General features: G+C 37.6%; 1 protein-coding gene across 1 annotated transcript in view; it reads left to right on the top strand.

Annotated features, from left to right (window-relative positions):
• Positions 1–8378: 8378 nt before the first annotated feature.
• Positions 8379–19661, top strand: part of LOC122069455 (TSET complex member tstD) — a 28026-nt gene continuing 16743 nt past the window's right edge. The window contains exons 1-2 of the mRNA XM_042633469.1: positions 8379–8535; positions 16997–17110. Of these exons, the coding sequence (XP_042489403.1) occupies positions 8483–8535; positions 16997–17110 (167 nt within the window). The 5' untranslated portion in view covers positions 8379–8482. The remainder of the gene's footprint in view (positions 8536–16996; positions 17111–19661) is intronic.

Here is a 19661-nt window from a genome sequence, read left to right as displayed (position 1 = left end):
TTTGCGGGCTGATTTCAAAGGAATGTTAAAAGGCCGCAAGACCTGAGGGTATTCCAGTGATATGTGCCTATATAGATTATACTATAAATTTGTAGCAATGGTTCATTTTTCATGATCTGGAAAGATGTGGGCACAAGTGGTAGTAACTAGTAACATATTCTTCATTGATAGTGAAATAGATCTCATCTCACTGTGAAAATAAACATCATCATCATTATCTGAGTAAGGCTCAACCCACATAGGAAAATCCTAGATTAATCCGAGATGTGTGTAAGCTGGCCTAGACACTTTGGTTAAAAAAAAAAAAAAAAAAAACACATAGGAAGATCCTGGCTCTTGCAGTCTTGACGTGGCCAAAATGTCACAGAATATTATAATCGAAAACTCTCCATAATCTGATTAGAAGAGGTCTACGTCGATCATAAGTGCAACATGGGCCGGAGCTTGGTGGACCATTCTATGACTTAATTAGCATCTCATGTGAACTTTACTGTTCCTTCGACCCATCTTCACTCTTAAGTCCCTACCTCTAACAACCTCGTTTAAGAACATGTCTTCCCAAGTCTTCTTTTCTTCGTTTTCTCCTTTTCTTCCCACTTATTCTTCTCTTTCTCACATATACTCATGAAATAAAATGTCGGCCAATCTCTCTCTCTCTCTCTCTCTCTTCTCTCTCTCTCTCATATGGATGACCCTTCACTATTTAATAAATGTTCTCTAATGAAGGTATAATTATAAGTATAGGGAAAATGCTCTCTGAACCTAAGACGTATACTGGGTATAGATACTACACATATACTGGGTAGGTATACTAGTCTCTAGTGACTCTAGTCTAATCCAATTGACTAAAAATCTCAATCAAAATAAATTCTACGGGAAATATGAATATGGAGATAAAAGTTATCTTAAGCTCAGTATATTTATGAAAGTAGGCCCCAAGTATGATGGTCCTTGCCTTATGGTTGTAATACTTTCTTTTTGGTTTTGTCTTCAAACCCATTTTGGTTTTGGCCTAATTCCTGAATTATGGATTGACAGTTTGCATAATATGGGGAATATAACACATCTCCATGCCCATAGTGTCAAGAATCTTCACCAAAAAATAAAAAAAAGTGTCAAGAATCTTTTCCAGGCTCTTTTACATCCTAAGTCCTAACTATGTGGGACCCATATTAATATTCTCTCGATCCTCTCTCACCATGTGGGACTCTTTATTGACGAAACTATTTCTTGTGTGGTGATTGTTGTGGTATGAGCCATCCGGGGGTTATCTAGATGGTTATAGCTAATTGGGGATTGTATGGATAGGCGCACGGCCCCAAGTTCGATTCTCCATTTGTAAATCTGCAATTTAAGTGAAGATCGTGACAATGACTTATTTACGCTAATCTCTCCAAGGATCAGTTGAGGTGCGCATAAGTTGGCCTAGACACCTTGATTAAAAATAAATAAAGAAAGAATAAGATTGTTATGATGTGTGAAACAATGTGCTTGCAATAAATGTCACTATTGCGAGATAATCTAATTGTCTTTGCCGATACTAATTACTCTCTCTCTCTCTAATATTATATTAGCCACACTTTTTAATAATAATCTCCATCCAACTTAATGGAGCCCGAGGGACTTTAAGGTCTCTAGATTTTTATTTTTTAGTGATTGAGTTCATTATCTGACTGCATAGAGTACATTAGCACATTCTTATGTTTATCTCTCTCCACCCACAATAGGAAACAAATATGTCATTTCATAGGATGGAGGGAGATAGACAAAAGGAGGTGCTAAAGTATGCAACGCAGCTTGACATCATTATTTTCTCATTTTATTTTATTAAAGGCTTTGTTGCCAAACGGCGTGAGCCTTGTGCCGACATTGGGTCAATGGGAGCATGCACAAGAGCATCCAAGAAGAGAGTCGGGATGGCCATTTCATTGTCCCATGTGAGTAGGGGGCATTGTTAAGCAATGTTTTTTTCTTCTTTATTTTAATTTGTTGTTGCGCGGTGAAACAATCTTGGGAAGACATTACTTGATTATGACTCTCCTCGAACCCCACAATGGTAGGAGCCTGTACACTAGACATGCCTTTTTTATAGTGAAACAACCCCCCCTTCCAAAAAAAAGCATTTTATAATACTATACAACTATAAACTAATTGGAAATACTACACGTACATACCTTTTTTTTGGCACAGCACACCTACATACATAAGGTAATTAAAACATGTTTAAACAAAATAGTTAAAACTTAAAACCAAAAGTTTTCTATTATCTATACATGGACTGTGGATGGATTGACTGAATTTTCATATAGAACTTATCCTTTAAAATATATGGAGATGTCTCCCAGGAGTTGGTGCCAAAAATGCTTTATTATAAAATATTAATTATAAGTGGGTATCTGTATTTTTTTCAAATAAATTGCTAGCCTTACAACTAATTAACTCACCTAGTGCATTAAATAAGTACTAGTAAGATGCTTCTTTAAAATCTCCATCAGAATTAATATATATCCACACTAGACTTCAAAGAAAACTCAACATAGGATACTCCTAATATGTACGATTATATTAGTTCTATTGCTGTCCTAGTCGCCGAAAAGGCTCTAAAAATGAATATATTATTATTATTATTATTATTTTAATAATAAAAAATCCAATTTTTTTTCTTCCACATGTTAAGTGAAAGGGTGGTTTTCAGTCCACGCAGCATTAAAATGACTATTCTTTTATGTATATATTCACATTTAATGTTACAAATCCAAATAAATAAGTTGAATTGCTAGAAAGACTCAAGATACCTTCTAACAAATCTCTTTCTTGATTATATCTGGAAAACATGGTTCAAAAAATCAGATTCTCAACATTTGGACTCAGAATCAGCCAACCCTAACTCTGAATTTGCCTGATTTACCGACTTCTTTTTTCATCAATCTTGAATGCATTTAGATTTCATCTTTTTTTTCTCTTAGTTGGTATAATAATAGAAAAATCTTGTTGAATCATGTAATTCTTTGTATTGCATTACATGATTATTTGTTTGTGATTTTGATTCATTTCTTGCATCGTTTTAGGTTTTAGTTTCCAAATTTGTTGCATAATAAGAATGCCCATCATGCCTCCTTTGTGAAGGCATCAAGCCGGCCAGCGAGAAACAGTTTATTGGGAGATATATGGAACTCTTTGCTTCTTCTTTCCAATTCTAACTTTTAGGGTTCTGATAAATTTGAATTAGATTCCAAAATCAAAGTAGAAGCAGGTCAATTCCGTGTCTGACTTTTAAGCAATTAAACCTTGATCAAAGAACAATATTAGTCAAAGAGAACCACAAAAGTTTTTAATTGCACTTAATTTTCCATTTATTAATTTGATAGGAAAGCTTGGATTTTGGGCAAGACAGGACGAGATACAGTTGGTGAAGATGACAAGCATTTACAAATAATGGTACAATTTCGCTTTCTTATCACCCATAATGAAGCTGTGTTCTCAAATGGGCAGGTGCTGCTATACCCACATAGGGACCAACTGGGCCTTAGTTTCATTTATTGGTCACACCAGGTAGGGCTAGTTTGGGCTGAACTAATCCGGCCAATGGGGACAGGGCCTTTGCTGTCGCAACCATGTCTTTCAGCAATGCTTGCTTGGCCTCCAGCATTGTCAAGCTCTTGAGAGTGATTCTACTTATGGGTTTGTGCTGTACAATCTATGAATCGGGGTTATACCGGTGTTGAATGAGAGCTATTCAACTTTCACTGAAAGCAGTGATAAGCACTAAACATCCTAGTGTGAATGGCCTCAAAGAGGTAAGAAGAGTCGAACTCAGAACCACACACTTCCTCAGGTGAAGGTCCCTTACCAACTCGGCTACCCCTTGGAGTTAAAATGTTAAATATAGATAAAGGTTTCACTGAGTCAATAAGAGTCCCTCCAAAACTCTAGTCCAAACCCATGAGATAATCAAAGATCCAATGTCATCGCGGGCTTTGTAAAACTCCATAAATTTTTTCCACCTCATTTCCATTCAAATCTCTGAAAATATTAGTTTCAGGATCATCTTCCAAAGAGGTTTTTCTTTTCTTTAACACCAAACATTACATTTGACTAGGTAAACAATTAAAAAGTTCTTCACCTCACCAAGTCTCGGCCAATAAACAGTCACGAAAAGAGATCCAAATCAGTGTGAGGTGAACAAAGGATTGGTTTATCTCATGTTCAAACATTGGCGTGTACCATTTTGGTAGTCTTGGATTATTCAATGGTTTGTTTAGTTACTTGGCCGATTCTATTTGAATTGAAATTTAACATGTCAAAGGATTAGATGGTCTATGTATGCACAAATTTTAATCCCATCCAACCTACCACACAGGATAACTAGGGCTCCATCCATATATCATGCGGTGGATGGCTAACTTTGAAGCCTAACTTGTCTCGAGTAATATAAAACAAGAGAAGGCAAAAAATTGAAAAACAGAATTTGGGAGAAGTTTGTGACTAATTTGGTTGGATTATAAAACAAAGGAGGAAGTTTGCTTTTGCACCGTGATCAATGGCCATAAATGTTTGTCCCACCTTCCATTCCTATGGTACAGAGTTGATAATACCCTTGTACTATTACCCGATACCCAAAGTACACCGTCGGGATGCCTCAATCTCCCTTGATTATGTCCCCCAAAACAATTCAAAAGCTTTGGTTTCTTCCAATATGTGAGGAAAGAATCTTTTTAGGCCTAAGTCTAGAGGGCATCTATAGATTGACACTATGTTTTGACCACATGGAGCGATGACATGGCAATTTCAACCATATGGACATCTAGAAATGATCAAAGCTGACCACATGTCACGTTTCAACCCCAATTCAATCATATGTCCTCGTGTATTTGCATATTCAATTGTTTTTCAGTCTTTAGAAAAATATAAAAATGACCTTGTGTAATACCATTTTTACCCATACTAAATGAGAGGGCGATCGAATGCATATTACATACACGGAAACCAAACTTATCCTTCTTGCATCCAAAAAATAAATAAATAAATCAAACTATCTTTCACCACAAGGAAAAAGAAAAAAAAAAAAAACTATTTTTAATAATCATTTTAACTGAGTTTTTTTACTTTTAAATGACCATTTCTGTTGGGTTCTTTTTTTTTTTTTGGTTGAAATAGAACCCTTCTTCACAACTACTAATTTTGTTTTCAGCCCTACACAATTAAGAAGAAACATGTTAAGCTTCTTTTTTAATATGATCCAATAAATTACAAGGGTTTCATGAAGCGGAGCTCTTGTCTAAATCAATCCTTGTCCGTTAATTAAATGGTTGGAAGTTAATCATTATGATCATCCAGATCTATTTAATTCTTACCTCCAACCATCTGGGTTTTACCTGTATCCAGGGTTATATTTAGTAGAATTGTGACTCGCTCGAGTCGGTCAATGCCCATTTTGATTTCCTAATTGATCCGATCCAACTCAAATCTATTTTGGGGTAGAAGTGGGATCGGGTCTGAAAAAGGTCCAATCCAAATGAAAAGATGAAGAAAATGAATCGCAACGGGCTGATCCAACCTAACCTAAACTTGAGTTTATTAGCCGAAGCCCAAATCTAGGCCCAAGAGTAACACAAAAAAAAAAGCCCTAACGTTGGGCTTTTTGGAGTGGGGTTTGGGCTCGACTGTTCAGGTGAACCCAGCCAAGTTTCCCATCCCCACATGGTCCTTAAAATAAGATGGATAGGCCAACCCCAAATCCACATGAAACATCTAATAAGTTGGTTGAAAAGTCTTACAATATCCAATATTATTTGAAAATGGAAATAAGAAGTTAGCATTTACCCTTTGCCATTTGTGGCTAAACTAAAACGATCAAATTCTGGAAAAAAAAAAAAAAAACATATGAAATATCTTTTACATTAGGTAACAACTTTTTGTTACCAAAGTGGTGAACATAAGTTGTAAGCTTCTTTTAATTGTCATCATATATCTTATTTCCTAAAAGCTACTTAATATAGTATAGATGTACGAGTTAAAAATTGTTTTATAAGAAGTTAAAAGTTGTTTGATCAAAATTTTATGTGAAATGACGAGATTTACTTACATCGAACAAAAAAAGTGTTGTACTAATAAGGCAAAGAAAGTAAAGGTACAATCTTGGTTACAACAAGATTTCCACTTTAGATTATGAGTTTCCTCAGTAGTAACTTAGATTGGAATATATGTAAGTTGTTTGTTTTTTCAAGTTTATGCGTTCCTTCCATGGATGATCGATGCCTCCATCAATGTAAATTTTTGTTCTTCTTTTTTTTTTTAGGGGCTGGGGCTGGGGCTGGGGCTGGGGGTGGGGGTGGGGGTGGGGGCGGGGGGAGGTTGATCTTTGTGATGCTCATTTCTACTAGAAAACATAAAATGTTCAATTAGATAGAGTAAATTTGAGCTCATCATCTCTCCCATGGATCCTATGTTCAGGATCAATTTTAATGCATCAATGAAGTCTAAGAACCCTATCGGCATAATTTCTAAAGTTGTAATAGTCAATCAATAATTGTACCACTAAATTAATTGTTGAATGCTTAGTTATTAAAGTGGAATCTAAAGCTACTATAGAAGCAATTGAGGTAGCCCTCATAGTTAGATGAAGAAGATAATTAGGTGAAGAGACACTTTAAGGTTGTTATTGATGGCTTTAACAATAAAGCTACAAATACATGGAAGATTATCGACGGATCAAATATATTCATTGCACCATAGTAGCAAAAGTAGGTAATTTCAAGTTTTCATGTACCTTGTAGGAAATTAATATTAAAATCTCATACCTTTAAATACCAAGGGAAAACCTTGTTGTAACCAAGGTTAGTTACAACGAGATTGTACTCTTACTCTTTTTCCTTTTTAGTATGATTTATATATATTTTTTAATGAGGATAAATTTTATTATTTCACATAAAAAACTGCATTAAATGTTCAACTTATTGAAAACCCTTCTTTATCCTTACATTAAATACATTATTAAATGACTTTTTTAAAGTAAGACAAGGGCAATTAAAGGAAGGTCACAACTTGTTACTTCCCTACTTTGGTGACAACAAGTTGTTCCCAATATTTAATCATCATGTTGTGTTATTATTATCATATTGTAGTAGTTGGGGTTGATGTATCATGCTAGAAGATGCTTTTGTTTATGCATTTTTGTATTTTCTCTATCCATTTACCTTTTTTTTTTGTTAATTAAACCTTTAAATGTTTGTGAATGTCTTAATCCTCACAAGACTGAATTATCACTAATTATTGAATGAGAATAATTAGCTTTTAAAAATAAATAAATAAATAACGATGTCAAGACAATCATTTAATATGCTTCTCTCTCTCTCTCTCTCTCCCCTATTCCTCCATTGGCCCTCCCTCTCTTCCAGAGATTGAGAATTCGAGACCAATACAGGTACTGTACATGTATCAGCTATCCATATACCTAGGTCTTACTGTATTCTATTATATGGAGGAGGGAAGGTTTGAATCAAGAGGCTTGAACCCGAGATTTCCTAGTAGTAATGTCCTACTCTATTCTATTCCACAAGGATGAGCCTTTCCATGGGGGAGGGAGAGAAGGCTCCTTGTAGCAATGTCCTACTCTATTATATTCTATGGGGAAGGGAAGATGTGAGCTAAAAGGCTTGAACCTGAGACCTCCAATAGCAATGAACTTCCACACACCACAAGTTACCAAGTGCGTTTGGTACTTGTTCGTGCGAGCCCCATTTTGAACTGCCACATTGAAGATTTGGGGGAAAGCCCAAGAGTAGCCCAATATTTTTGTTGGGCTTTCACTCCCCCATACCGAACAATTAAGCCCAGGTTCACTAGTTTTGGGCTGGACTCTAGCTCATACAAGTAAGCCGTCCTCAAGTGTGTGTCTGGATGCGAAGACAAACTTGGCAAAATCATCAAATCGGTCTAGCTTTGGCCAGACGACCCAAAAAAAAGGGTTTGGAGCAAAGCTAAAACGGACCACGATATGGATGGTTCATAAAGTTGGATAAAGGCGTAATTGTAGGGCCTGTTTGATAATGTTTCTGTCGTTTCTGTTACAAGAAACAGCAGAAACATAAATTTCCGTTTCTAGAAACAGAAACGGAATTGAAGGTGTTTGATAAGTCATGTTTTTAGAAATTGATGGTAACCAGTGAAAGAATTGCCACAAGTCGTTTTCATAAACGGCGAAACAAGTTCAACTTATTTCGTCTGGGTCGTTTCTTGAACCATAAATAAATAAAAATTTTTATTTCTATTTCTAAAAATAAGTGAAGCGAAACAGTTTTATCAAATGTTTTTTGCTCCGTTTTTACTGTTTATGGAAACAGGAACGACAGAAACGCTTTTCTTGAAACGCTATCAAACGGGCCGTAATATCCTTTGAAGGGATTTTGGTAATAACGGGTGAACCAGAAGAGTAAAGAATTCTCAGAAACGCAGAGAGCGAACGCCGAAGGGGAAAGCGAAGATGCTGCTCGCCGTTCTCTTCTCCAACTCCGAAGGCAACATTCTCGTCGAACGGTACGCAAGATCGTATCTAGCTATTTCAGAGATCTGACTTTGTTCTTCTGTTGACGCAATTGTTTAATTCTGTTTAGTACAAGAGTTTTGGTTTGGAAGTAGTTAAATTTATGATTTTCTTCGATTGAGTAATTTATATTTCAGTCATTATGGATTGGTTTATCTGCGTTATTTGAGAGGAATGTGTTTGTGGAATTTTGAACTGATGGTTGCTTGTACAAGTTATAATTCTCTTAAACAGTTTTGGTGTATTTGTGTGTGGAGAAGTCTGAATTTTGCTCAGCTTAATCCCACCGGTGAACGATGTAATGTCATTGACCAATGAATCGTGGCAATGAAGGATCTTGGTCCCATAGTTAGTAGAACCCTTTCTACTGATGGATTGGGAGTAAGATATGTGTAGATTCAGATTTATTGTATTGGAGGCATTGTGATTCACTATTGAAATGAAACATGCTTGAGCACAAACAGACCGGTATTTTACAGAATGAGATGGGGAGAAGTGGAAAAAATGTTGAGGAATGTGATATTGACTTATGGGTGGCGTTAGATCTGTTGCTTGTAGTTGATAAAACTCTTGAGGAGTTGTTTATACTTAAAATAAGAAATGTAATTCATGGTTCTGAAGATTTTTATTTTGTGTGTCCTTATTCATTTCTGCTAGATTGATTGGGAATGTAACAGAAAATAAATTTAATTCTCTAATCCCATTAGGCCTATGATCATGCCTCATGTGTATAGATTGAAAACCTTTTCCATCTCATGGAAGAGGGAGAATTTGTTACCTTGAGTACCACAATCAAAGCACCCCCTAGGGAACTTAGTTCTTTCACAATCTAGCAACACAGGGATGTAGCAATCCATGTGACAACGCTTGCATGAACATTGTAGGAGATTATCTCCCCAAAACACTCCAAGGGTTCACAACCCTAATTCTCACAACACAAAAGAAGTAAGAAGTATGCAGATCTTGGGTAATGAAATCCTAATTGCAAAAGGTGAAAATGAGAGGGAAGGAGAGGTCGATGGAGAGGAAAGAGAGGCTTGGCAGCATGGGTGATCAGCCCCCCCTCTCCATGCCCTTATTAATGGGAAGCTACGAAGTAATTTCCTAATTTGATGCTACCTTTATCTTTCTCTCTTTCTAAATTGGATAATGCTATACAAAATCTCGTAGTTGTTAAAAATAGGAAAGAGGTAGGATCCCATTGGAAAAAATAATTAAATATATTATTGGATAATATATGTAACTTCAAATTAAAATATTTACCAATAAATTGATCCCAGCAAAAAATAATTCTACAGTCCTCCCTCATGGATCCATATTGTGACATTCCTTCTTTTATTCACTTTTGGATGTTATTACCGCATGAGCAACAATGCTCTCTTGCCTTCATCCCTTCTAATGAGTAGATTATGGCTGCTGTCAAGGCCCATATAGTGCGTAAGTCTCCTGATCCTGATTGCTTTAGTAAGGGCTTCTTTAATGCTTCTTGGGACCTTGTTAAAGATGACTTGATTTCAGAAATTTAAAGGTTTTTCTTTAATCCTAGTCAAGTGCGTAATATTAACCACAAATCCTAGATCTTCATCATTGGGATTTCTGATGATGTCAAAGAATCTCTTAAAGATATTATGGGCTTTGAGATTGGGAATCTACCCATCTCCTATCGGGGTCTCCCTCGCTCATGGTTTGGAGTAGTGCATTTGCTCGACTTCTAGCATTCATGCAACTAAGGAACATATTTTCCCAGCTTAATACATCCGCATCGGTATTCTCAACTCCAGGTCAATGTTTGAGCACAAAAGTGTCTTCTTAAAGGAACTCGACCCACTTGGCATGTCTCTGATTTAAATTTTTTTAGGCATATTGTTTTCTGATCACCAGTGAGTACTTCAGAGCCTGGTGATTAATAATCAGTTCGAACTCTTGCGGTAAGAGATAGTGTCGCCAATTGTCGTTGCCCTTAGGTTGTGAGACCATGCATCGCACAATGTCGACATTGTGCGATGCATGGTCTCACAACCTAAGGGAAATGATGATTGGCGACACTATCTTTTACTGCTAGAGTTTATACTGTTTTCTGATCACCAGGCTTTGAAATACTGGAGTGCCCAAAAAAATTAATATCAGAGACATGCCAAGTGGATCGAGTTCCTCCAAGAGTACACTTTTGTGTTCAAACATTGACCTAGTGTTGAGAATATCGATGTGGGTGCATTAAGCCGAGTAAATATGTTCCTCAGTCGCATGAATGCTAGAAGTCGGGTTAATGTGCTACTCCAAACCATGAGCGTTAAGGTTGTAGGATTTGAGCGATTTAAGGATCAATATCCCATTTGGCTGGATTTTAGTGAGTTATTCACTTCCTTGAGTGGAGGTCTTCCTGTCAGTTGCTAAGATTATCTACCGAGAGATGGTTTCCTTTTTAAAGGAAGCAAGTTGTGCATTCCCAGGACTTCATTCCGAGACTTCTTGGTATGGGAATTGCATGCTGGGAAATCGTTGGTCATTTCGGTCGAGATAAGACCATCACTCCAGTTGAGGAGAGATTTCACTAGCCAGGTCTAAAGAGAGATGTTTCTAGGGTCGTGAGTCAATGTAGGACATGTCAAACTGCTAAGCAACAAAAGAAGAACTCCAGCTTGTACACTCCCCTTTTTGTGCCACTTCTTCTTGGCAAGACCTTATCATGGATTTTGTGTTTGGTCTACCAAAAACTTCAAGAGGCCATGATTCTGTCTTTGTGATTGTAGATCGTTTCTCAAAGATGGTGCACTATCCCATGCTCCAAAACCTTTGATGCGTCTATAGTTGCCAAACTTTTCTTTAATGAGATTGTCAAGTACCATGGACTGCCACTAACCAAAGTGTCCGATAGAGATGTTAAAAATTTTCCAGTCACTTTTGGACGACTCTATGGCGGATGATGGGTACTAAAATTTGTTTCTCTTCTGCCTTTCACCCCCAAACTAATGGCCAAAGTGAAGTTGTCAATAGGAGTCTAGGGAATTTGTTACGTTGCCTCAAAGGAGAGTACCTTGCCAGTTGGGATTGAGTCCTTACCCAATCCGAGTTTGCATATAACGGTTCTAAGAATCGAACTTTTAGGGTACCAACCCCGAACACCCATAGATCTTGTCCTTGTTGTGTCCAGTTCTAGAACTTCTGATGCAGCTATGAGGACTTATGAAAGAAGGAGAAAGAAGGGAGTCGGCCAGGGCAAGGGCAATTAAGTGCCACGATTTGATTGATGGGATCTAGCTTCTATTTTCAGTAGCTTTCTTAGTTTCTAATTTCAGTTTTAGTAACTATTAAACTTTCTATTTTGTTAGTTTCTAATTCCAGTTTAGTAACTACTAGAGTTTCTATTTTGTAATCTCTCCCATCAAAGTTATAAATAAAGCTAGGAGGGCTCCATAAGCCTCCCATGATTTTATGAAAGAAAATATGCTGTTGTTGTTGCTTCTCTAAAAGCAATCACTGTGTGTCTGATCACAGTGAAGGGTTGGTGTTCGATCTGACGACTCCTTGCGGTGGGAAGCCCAGGAGGATCTTCTTCTTCAAGCTATTATCTCTTCTTCCCTCAAGTATTCCATAGTGCTATAGATCTGTGCAAACTCCTACAGGTATTAACTCGGTTTTCTTCTTAGTTCTGCTCAGAGAATTACAGAACTTTGGGAGTATTTTCAAAGCTTGCCTAGACCATACCAGCCATCAGTTTGGGATGGTATTTGAATCGAAGGTTCCCCTCACCTAGGGAGGTACTCGACCCAAACTTGAGACCTATCTGTTCCTTGGTTATTGAGATATTCAAAAGTTCTTTTTTTTTTCTGTCTTTTAGTGGGATTTTCAGCCAAGTATTGAAATCGATAGGAAGTTATTGGTCTTCTCTGGTTTCTGTACTTCTATGTGATATTTTAAATAATAATAAGTTATTAAGGCGGTGAGGCAACCGAGGCGTTTGAGGGTCTTGTAGAGCGTCTTAGCGATAAGGCGGGTATAAGGCATCGCCTTACTGACTAAAGCGTTCCTGTGTAATTTTTTTATAAAACCATTCTATTTGACTCAAATCCTAGTTGGATCCTACTACTCATATGCTAAATAAATATTAAAGGTTCACTTCATACCAATGCAAGATATTCATCTTCATCAATCATCAATCACCATTCATCAATCATCATCACCATTCATCAATTATCATCATGATGATCATAACATATTAACATATAATATAAATACATAATTATGAAAGAAAATTATAAATATAAAGAAAAGAAGACTTTAAATATACAAGTATTCATTACTAATATGTAAGGGCCCTACTTTGATCAATCCTAATAATGTTCAACTACTAGGTATGAGATCCACACAACTAACGCAAGAGGAAAGAGAAACACATAGCGTCACTATCATGACAAGTCAAAAGAGAAGACACTATCTGCAAAATAAATTTATGGAAAGCAGACCTGGTGGAAGAACATGAATCAGCTGTGTTTGAAGAAACTGGTTATTCTCACAGTAACTGCGTTTTGGCCCCAAACTACACTACCATAATTGCCCCTTTGTTTGAACACACCACCCACTTTTAGGATCAAAGGCTCAAGAATGAGGGAGATTAAACTCCTCTTCCTTTATCCAGTCTACCACTCAAAACAGAGTATAGCCAGTAGATAAAGAAAATTCCAAACGACTGAGGAAGTATAGGAAGGAGAATTCGAATAAATAGAAGAAAAGAATTATGGGGCAAGAAGAAAGAAGGGGAATAAAGGTAAGGGTGTGGAATGATTGTATTGCATCAACAAGAGTCTTACGAATCTCACAGACACACAATAGGTAAAATAAAAAAAAAAACACTATTAAGACTTGAGAGTCGTAAGACTGATGAACAGATGAAGATGAAAGAAGAAAAAATAAGGAAGAAGAAGGGAGAGAAAGAAGCAGAGAAAACAAAAATCTCACAAAGAAGATGAGAAAAATCAGAAAATTAAAAAAATAAACAACATACCTGGATAGAGGGGAAGGAACCTTTGCCGGTGGCTGCTAGAGAAGAATCGAAGGAGGAGGGACCATTGGAGTGCTTCACCATTGGCTATGGAGCGATTTGGGGTTTTGAGAGAATATCGTGTTTTTTTGGTAGAGTTTTAAGTTATTGGCTTTTGATCCAGTGTATCTCATGTGCATCAAAATTTATGCACCAGCCAATCATGAAATCTATTTTGGAATATTCATAAATCAGCTATAAAATCAAATCTTTTTTTAAAAGCCCATAAGGCGTCGCCTTAGCATAAGGCCGTCGCCTTTCATACCCAACATAAAGCGGCATGCCACCTTAACCTCTCTCGAGCGCATTGGCATCATACCAGTGCCTTACCAGCATCGTAATAACTAAAATGTTGGTTGACTGTAAAGGACTCTTATCAGCCCATGTTGGGTCCTACTTGTTTATGTACTAATTTGTCCTAATGAATACTGTCTATTGAACTCGATAGCTTGGTAGGTTTCTTTATCTCCTCATCTGGTCTGAGTTTTACCCTTTTCTGGTTGGTTTATGGTTGTTCTTTGACTAAAGAATCCTGCAGTTGTGAGCCTGGTTTGATTTGTCAACATAACCCTACATTAACTTCCCCGTCAGTCGATTCCTTCGCGCAACACAAACATGATTTGCATGCAGATATAGGATGACAGATAACACTGAGCAATGATCTATATAAATCTTGGGTGTATGTGCACCGACGACTACAGGAGTTTCAAGAGGGCGAGACGGTGATTATTAGAATCAAACCACAACGTTTGTTAAAGGGAAAGCGAGCAAACTACATGCTTGTAGTACTGGTCTTTTCAAGGTTCTTAAAGGGGTGGGTGTCAATGCTTATGTCCTTGATTTACCAGCTAATATGGGAATCAATAATTAATGTAGAAGATATTTTTCCCTACCATGGTACCCCTACTATCATCTCATTCTATCTTGATGACCTTGAAGATTTCCCTTTTGTCCTTGATGACATTGTTAACCCTACCCAATCCCTTCCTCCCACTTCCTTACCACCTGTTCTTAAGATTGCTAGGAGAGTTGAAGAAGTTGAGGGAATCCTTGATGGGAGGATTGTGTCTACACACGAGGGAAGTTCTCGAGAGTTCTTGGTCAAGTGGCGTGGACGCCTTGAGATCGATAACACATGGATCACCATCGAGGAGTTTTAGGACTTAACCGGATATGCTTGAGTATTACCTGAGTCTTAATTTACCGGAGGTGAATTCTTCCAAGTGGGGAGAGCTGATTGGGACATCTGAGTGTACCAGAGGCTGCGCCGTAGAGATCAGCCGCCTTCAATGTGGCTGGGAGACATTTTCATGGGATGATAGCTGCAAGGAAGGCTACTAGGGAGGCTGTCAACAGCCTTGCTCCTCTTTCCTTTTTTTCCCTAGATTGAGACTGAGCTATTAACAGCCACCCGTGGGCCCCACCTGGCCAGATGGTGCAAAATGGAGAGATGGAGAGTTGGCTCCATCGTGACTCCTATGTGGATGCTTTATTTTATTGTTATTTGTTTTTAATATTGCTTCCTAAGTTGTCATATTAGATTAGTATTCTTTCTTTATTGCTTGACAAGTCTTTGGGTTAGATTAGGAAACATTTTTGTTTCTTAAGTTTTCTTTTCTGGTGAAATTTGTTTCTTAAGTTAGTAAGTTATTTTAGGACTCTTTATTTTATTTCGTTCCTTTTTGTTGTTGGATATTATTAGAAGTCTTTTAGTTTATAATTTGTAAGGCCGAGGGCCAAAGGCATTATTGAATATTGAAAAAGAAAACCCCCTTTGGATCGTGATCTCTTTCAACCAACGAGATGCTTGTTGGTTCTTCTTCTTCCCCTGTCGTGGAGCATGCTGCCTTCTCTCATCATGATGGTTTCTTCTCCTCCTTTTCTCTACCAGTCTTGGTGCAAGATAAGGTCGAACACCTCTTTTCCACCCCTGTCAATTATCCTCTCTTTCTGCCTTCTTTACTGCCTCTGTATTCTTACTACTGTCCACAACAATACAGTTCCACCCCCGCAACACCCCGGTCCATGATTTCCAGTCTACCTTCCTTTTTTTTCCTGCAGTAATACTTGTTGTCATATTGCCTACTGCTCAGTGACTTATGCATTAAATTGTTTACATTTTTTTTTTTTTTTTTTTGGTTGGGTGTTAGGTTAAGGATGGTACAATATTTAACTCTTTGGAATACTTGATCTAATCTGTACTCAAATTGATGGATATGTTGCCATGTTCCCTTCCCCATATTGCCCAACCAAATCCTAGTTGACGGTTTACATTCTCCTTAAGATTATTATTGTTTATTGCTGCATTGGTTTTCTTGTTTTGATCTACATGTGCATCGTATATGGTGCTGCCAGTCTTGGCCTTGCTTAGGTTATGTTCACCTTAGTAAAGTTCACTTGGTCAATCATTATGGGAACCTAATTTCTAGGTAATCCCCTACATCATAGAGACTAGGCATATGGGATTACATAGTTAAATCTCTTCATCTCTTTATTTTAATAGTAATTAAGTGTTTTAGTTTGGCTGGATTAGGATTTTATAAGTCCAGTCCTATTTTGAGTATATTTTCTTTAGTATTTCAGTTTCTTGGTCAGTTTAGGTTACCTTATTAACTAAGGATTGGGTTAGGCCCTTTTAGTGTAGGAATATATTTTTGAGTCTTCTATATAAGTTTGTAAGAGGGCCTAGCAATATACACAAATTTGATAAATAAAGTTGCTGGTTTTTGCTGTTCTCTTCTCCATTGAAGAATTTCTTGTGTTTGATCAAGGAGATTGGTATTTGATCCAATTGAACTACATTGCGATGTGAAGCCCATGTGTTATTTTCTGTTGTTCTTGTTCTGAAGCTGCTGATATACTATTGGATTTCTGATTCTTCTAGCTCTAATTGCCATTGACAAGTAATTTATAATCTGGAAATTCCTGTAACTAGAACCTTATAGTGGGGAGGGGAATCCCACAATGTCGTTCACTTTATTTTTTCCTACTAACTCTAGCACATCTCTTTCTTGCCCCAGACCAAGTTCTGGTTGTCGTCATTCTCAGTTGATATTTGCAATGTGGAATAGGTACAGAAAATGGAGGAAAGTTGTGAGAAACAGAGAAGCATTGAGTTAAATGAATAACTGCTATCACCATAATGATATCAGGTCAAGTTGATTTAATCTGCTGGTTTGAGTGAAAAGATTCACTTTCCTTCTTTCTCCTTTTTTCAATTTCCAGTCACGGTTAAATAAATAGCCTTTGATATTTGCTGCATAAATAATTAAAAAAGAAGTTGAACAGTCTTCAAGCTGCCTTTCATTTGGCGTGATGGATTAGAGAAACTTTGTTTGGTTAACTTATGCTGGAATGAACAGTGGTTGCCTATTCTGATTTTCCCCTCCATAATAGCTCATTATGCCACATTGCAGTTTTCATGGAGTTCCAGCTGAGGAGCGTCTGCATTGGAGATCTTTCTTAGTCAAGCTGGGAGCAGATAATCTTAAAGGTGCCAAAAATGAAGAACTCTTTGTTGCTTCACACAAGTACGTGAATATCTTTCATAAAAGGAAACTTCCTTTTTTGGATGTTTTGGTGCCTTGTATTGTTGGTGAGGATCTAAAGTTGGTGGGAACTTGACAATATCATCATGTATGGACAACTAGTGCTATTGTTATGACTATTATGCAGTCTGATATCCAAAGTATATGAATAACCATAGTTGTCATGGCATCGCCAAGGCGGAGATTTGGCGTCCTAGCGGAAAAAGAAGTTCATGGCAATGCTACGATTATGTGACTCACAAATGGCGGTCGCCATTGGCTGATAGGCGTCGCCATTGGCTGATAGGCGTCGCCATGGCACCGCCATAGACGCCAGGTCACTCCTGATTCACTAGGCGGTCGATTTTTTGTAAAATGCAGGGTGATTTTGATAGGACTATGTTGATTTTTGATGATTTGATGTTGCTTAATGTTGGTTTTATATGTTATAGGGTGTATATTGTACGCTTGTAGCATGCTAAATAACTTTAGAAAATAGGGGAAATAAAAAAGTAGCATACTAAATAACTTTAGAAAATGGAGCAAAATAAAAAATGACACATGAGATTTGACCGCCATGGCAACACCATAACGGACGATTCATCGCCAAATCGATTAGCCATCCATCCACAGCCTTGGATCGATTTGACGCCGTGACAACTATGTGAATAACAGATGCAAACAGGCCCAAGGTTATACTATTATTAGCTATCTCATATAACAGTATATTATTGGGCCTGTTTGCATATGTTCTTCATATTTGATGAGGTATGGTAGGCTGAAACAGGTCAACACTATCAAACCTCACAAAAATTCAGAATTGTAGGGACCAAAACACAAGTGGTCAATGGGTTACAGCCTCTGTGCGAATTGGGGGTAAGGCTGTGTACATTGTGAGCCTCCCCGGACCCCGCAGTGGCGGGAGCCTTGAGAACTGGGTTTGCCCATTTTTTTAGTGACCAAAACACAACAGAATTTGTGGATAGAATATAAAAGATTCGATAACTCTAAATCTGGGGGATGGATGGGACTGATATTACAGTCGAAGGAAGGTCCTATTGAGCTGGTTGTATGCTTAAAATTGCAGGTTCATCCAATGAGGGGGATTGGGAGAAACAACCAGAAACAGAGATTAGAAAGTATGGAAAAATATAAATTAGCAACTGAAGGAAATCTAACATAACTTTCAATCCAGCAGTCTGATGGATGTTGGACTTGGATTGAAGGGAGCAGAAAAGGGGAGGAACAGCTTGTCCAAATCTCAGACCAAGTCTGATTCTCAAAAATCAGGTATTAAAATCAGACTAGTCTGCTATCCGATAAGCTATCGCAGGCAAGAAACAGTGTTTGGGAATATCAGAACTTAAAGATAACTTGTAGGCATAGTAATAGGTTAATCTAACATCAAAGGGAGCACTGACATTGCCTGAGAAGAGCGCATGACACTTGACAGTGAGAATGGGTGCTGGAATTCTGTTGGACAGATATGAGGGAAAGTTGGAGAACAGAGAGAGAAGAAAAGAGGAAGAAGTGGAAGGGGGATCTGATCGGGGCTTCACCAGCACTGTCCTACAGGAAAGGCTTCACCACCTAGGTTGCATCTTGATTCACCATAAGACTGCTGCTCCATTGAAGACGACATTGTTCAAATCTCAAATACCATGGGGTAGGCACCGTGGCTTCCCTTCATCTTTATTTATAATGAAAAAAAATATCAGATTACAAATTAGTTACCCAACCCATGCGTGGGCTAAGAAACTAATCTTCATCATTTTAAGGAAATAAAAATAAAGAAAAAAACAAACTCCTACTTGCTGATATGGAGAAAGTAGAAAAAAATAAATAGAAACTAATCTATGAAAGCAATCTTCCTTTACTTTGATATCTCCAATGGGGCCCACAGGATCTTCTAAGAGTTATTCCAACGTAAAAGGCTAGCATGGGTCCCACACAATCTGGTAAATCTTCCACAAACTTTCTCCACGCAAGCTGGCTGTGGGGTCCGCTTAAGCTGTCAAAATGTCTCCTTCAAGTACTGCTGGTCAATGGCTACTTGGGGCAGAACATGGGCTTGACTTGTGAGCTGGAGTATAATAAAAATATGGGCCCAAGCATGGTTGAGGTCTCGATCTTGACAAAGGTTTCGCTGCGAAAAAATACTTAGATCTGGCGAGAACTCGACGAGATCTGATATGTTTTGCCAAGTTATCTCGGTGGTTGGTTTCGGCATCCCTATGGGCTTTTTAGCCCCTGAAGCTTGTCAATTAGCCTATTTTAGGCTTTCAAACACAGTGGAAAACTTTAGTTTTTTAAAAATCAAACCCAAAATGGTACTTTGACTACGGACCCTAGGTAGGGTAGTTTCAGACTCCTCAACTTAGGCTATTCCACAATCCACACAATATCTAATACTTTTATAAGTTAGAACACATATAATCCACTTAAAAATGTGAATAAGCATAAGGAATTAAAAGAATTAAAAGAATTAAAAGAAATAATAGATGATTACTTAATTGTTTAACATGGATGACTGATGAGAGTTGACTCAAATGAG

Source organism: Macadamia integrifolia, unplaced genomic scaffold (genome assembly GCF_013358625.1).
Source record: "Macadamia integrifolia cultivar HAES 741 unplaced genomic scaffold, SCU_Mint_v3 scaffold621, whole genome shotgun sequence".
NCBI lineage: Eukaryota > Viridiplantae > Streptophyta > Magnoliopsida > Proteales > Proteaceae > Macadamia > Macadamia integrifolia.
This window is presented reverse-complemented; position numbering and strand designations above follow the sequence as displayed.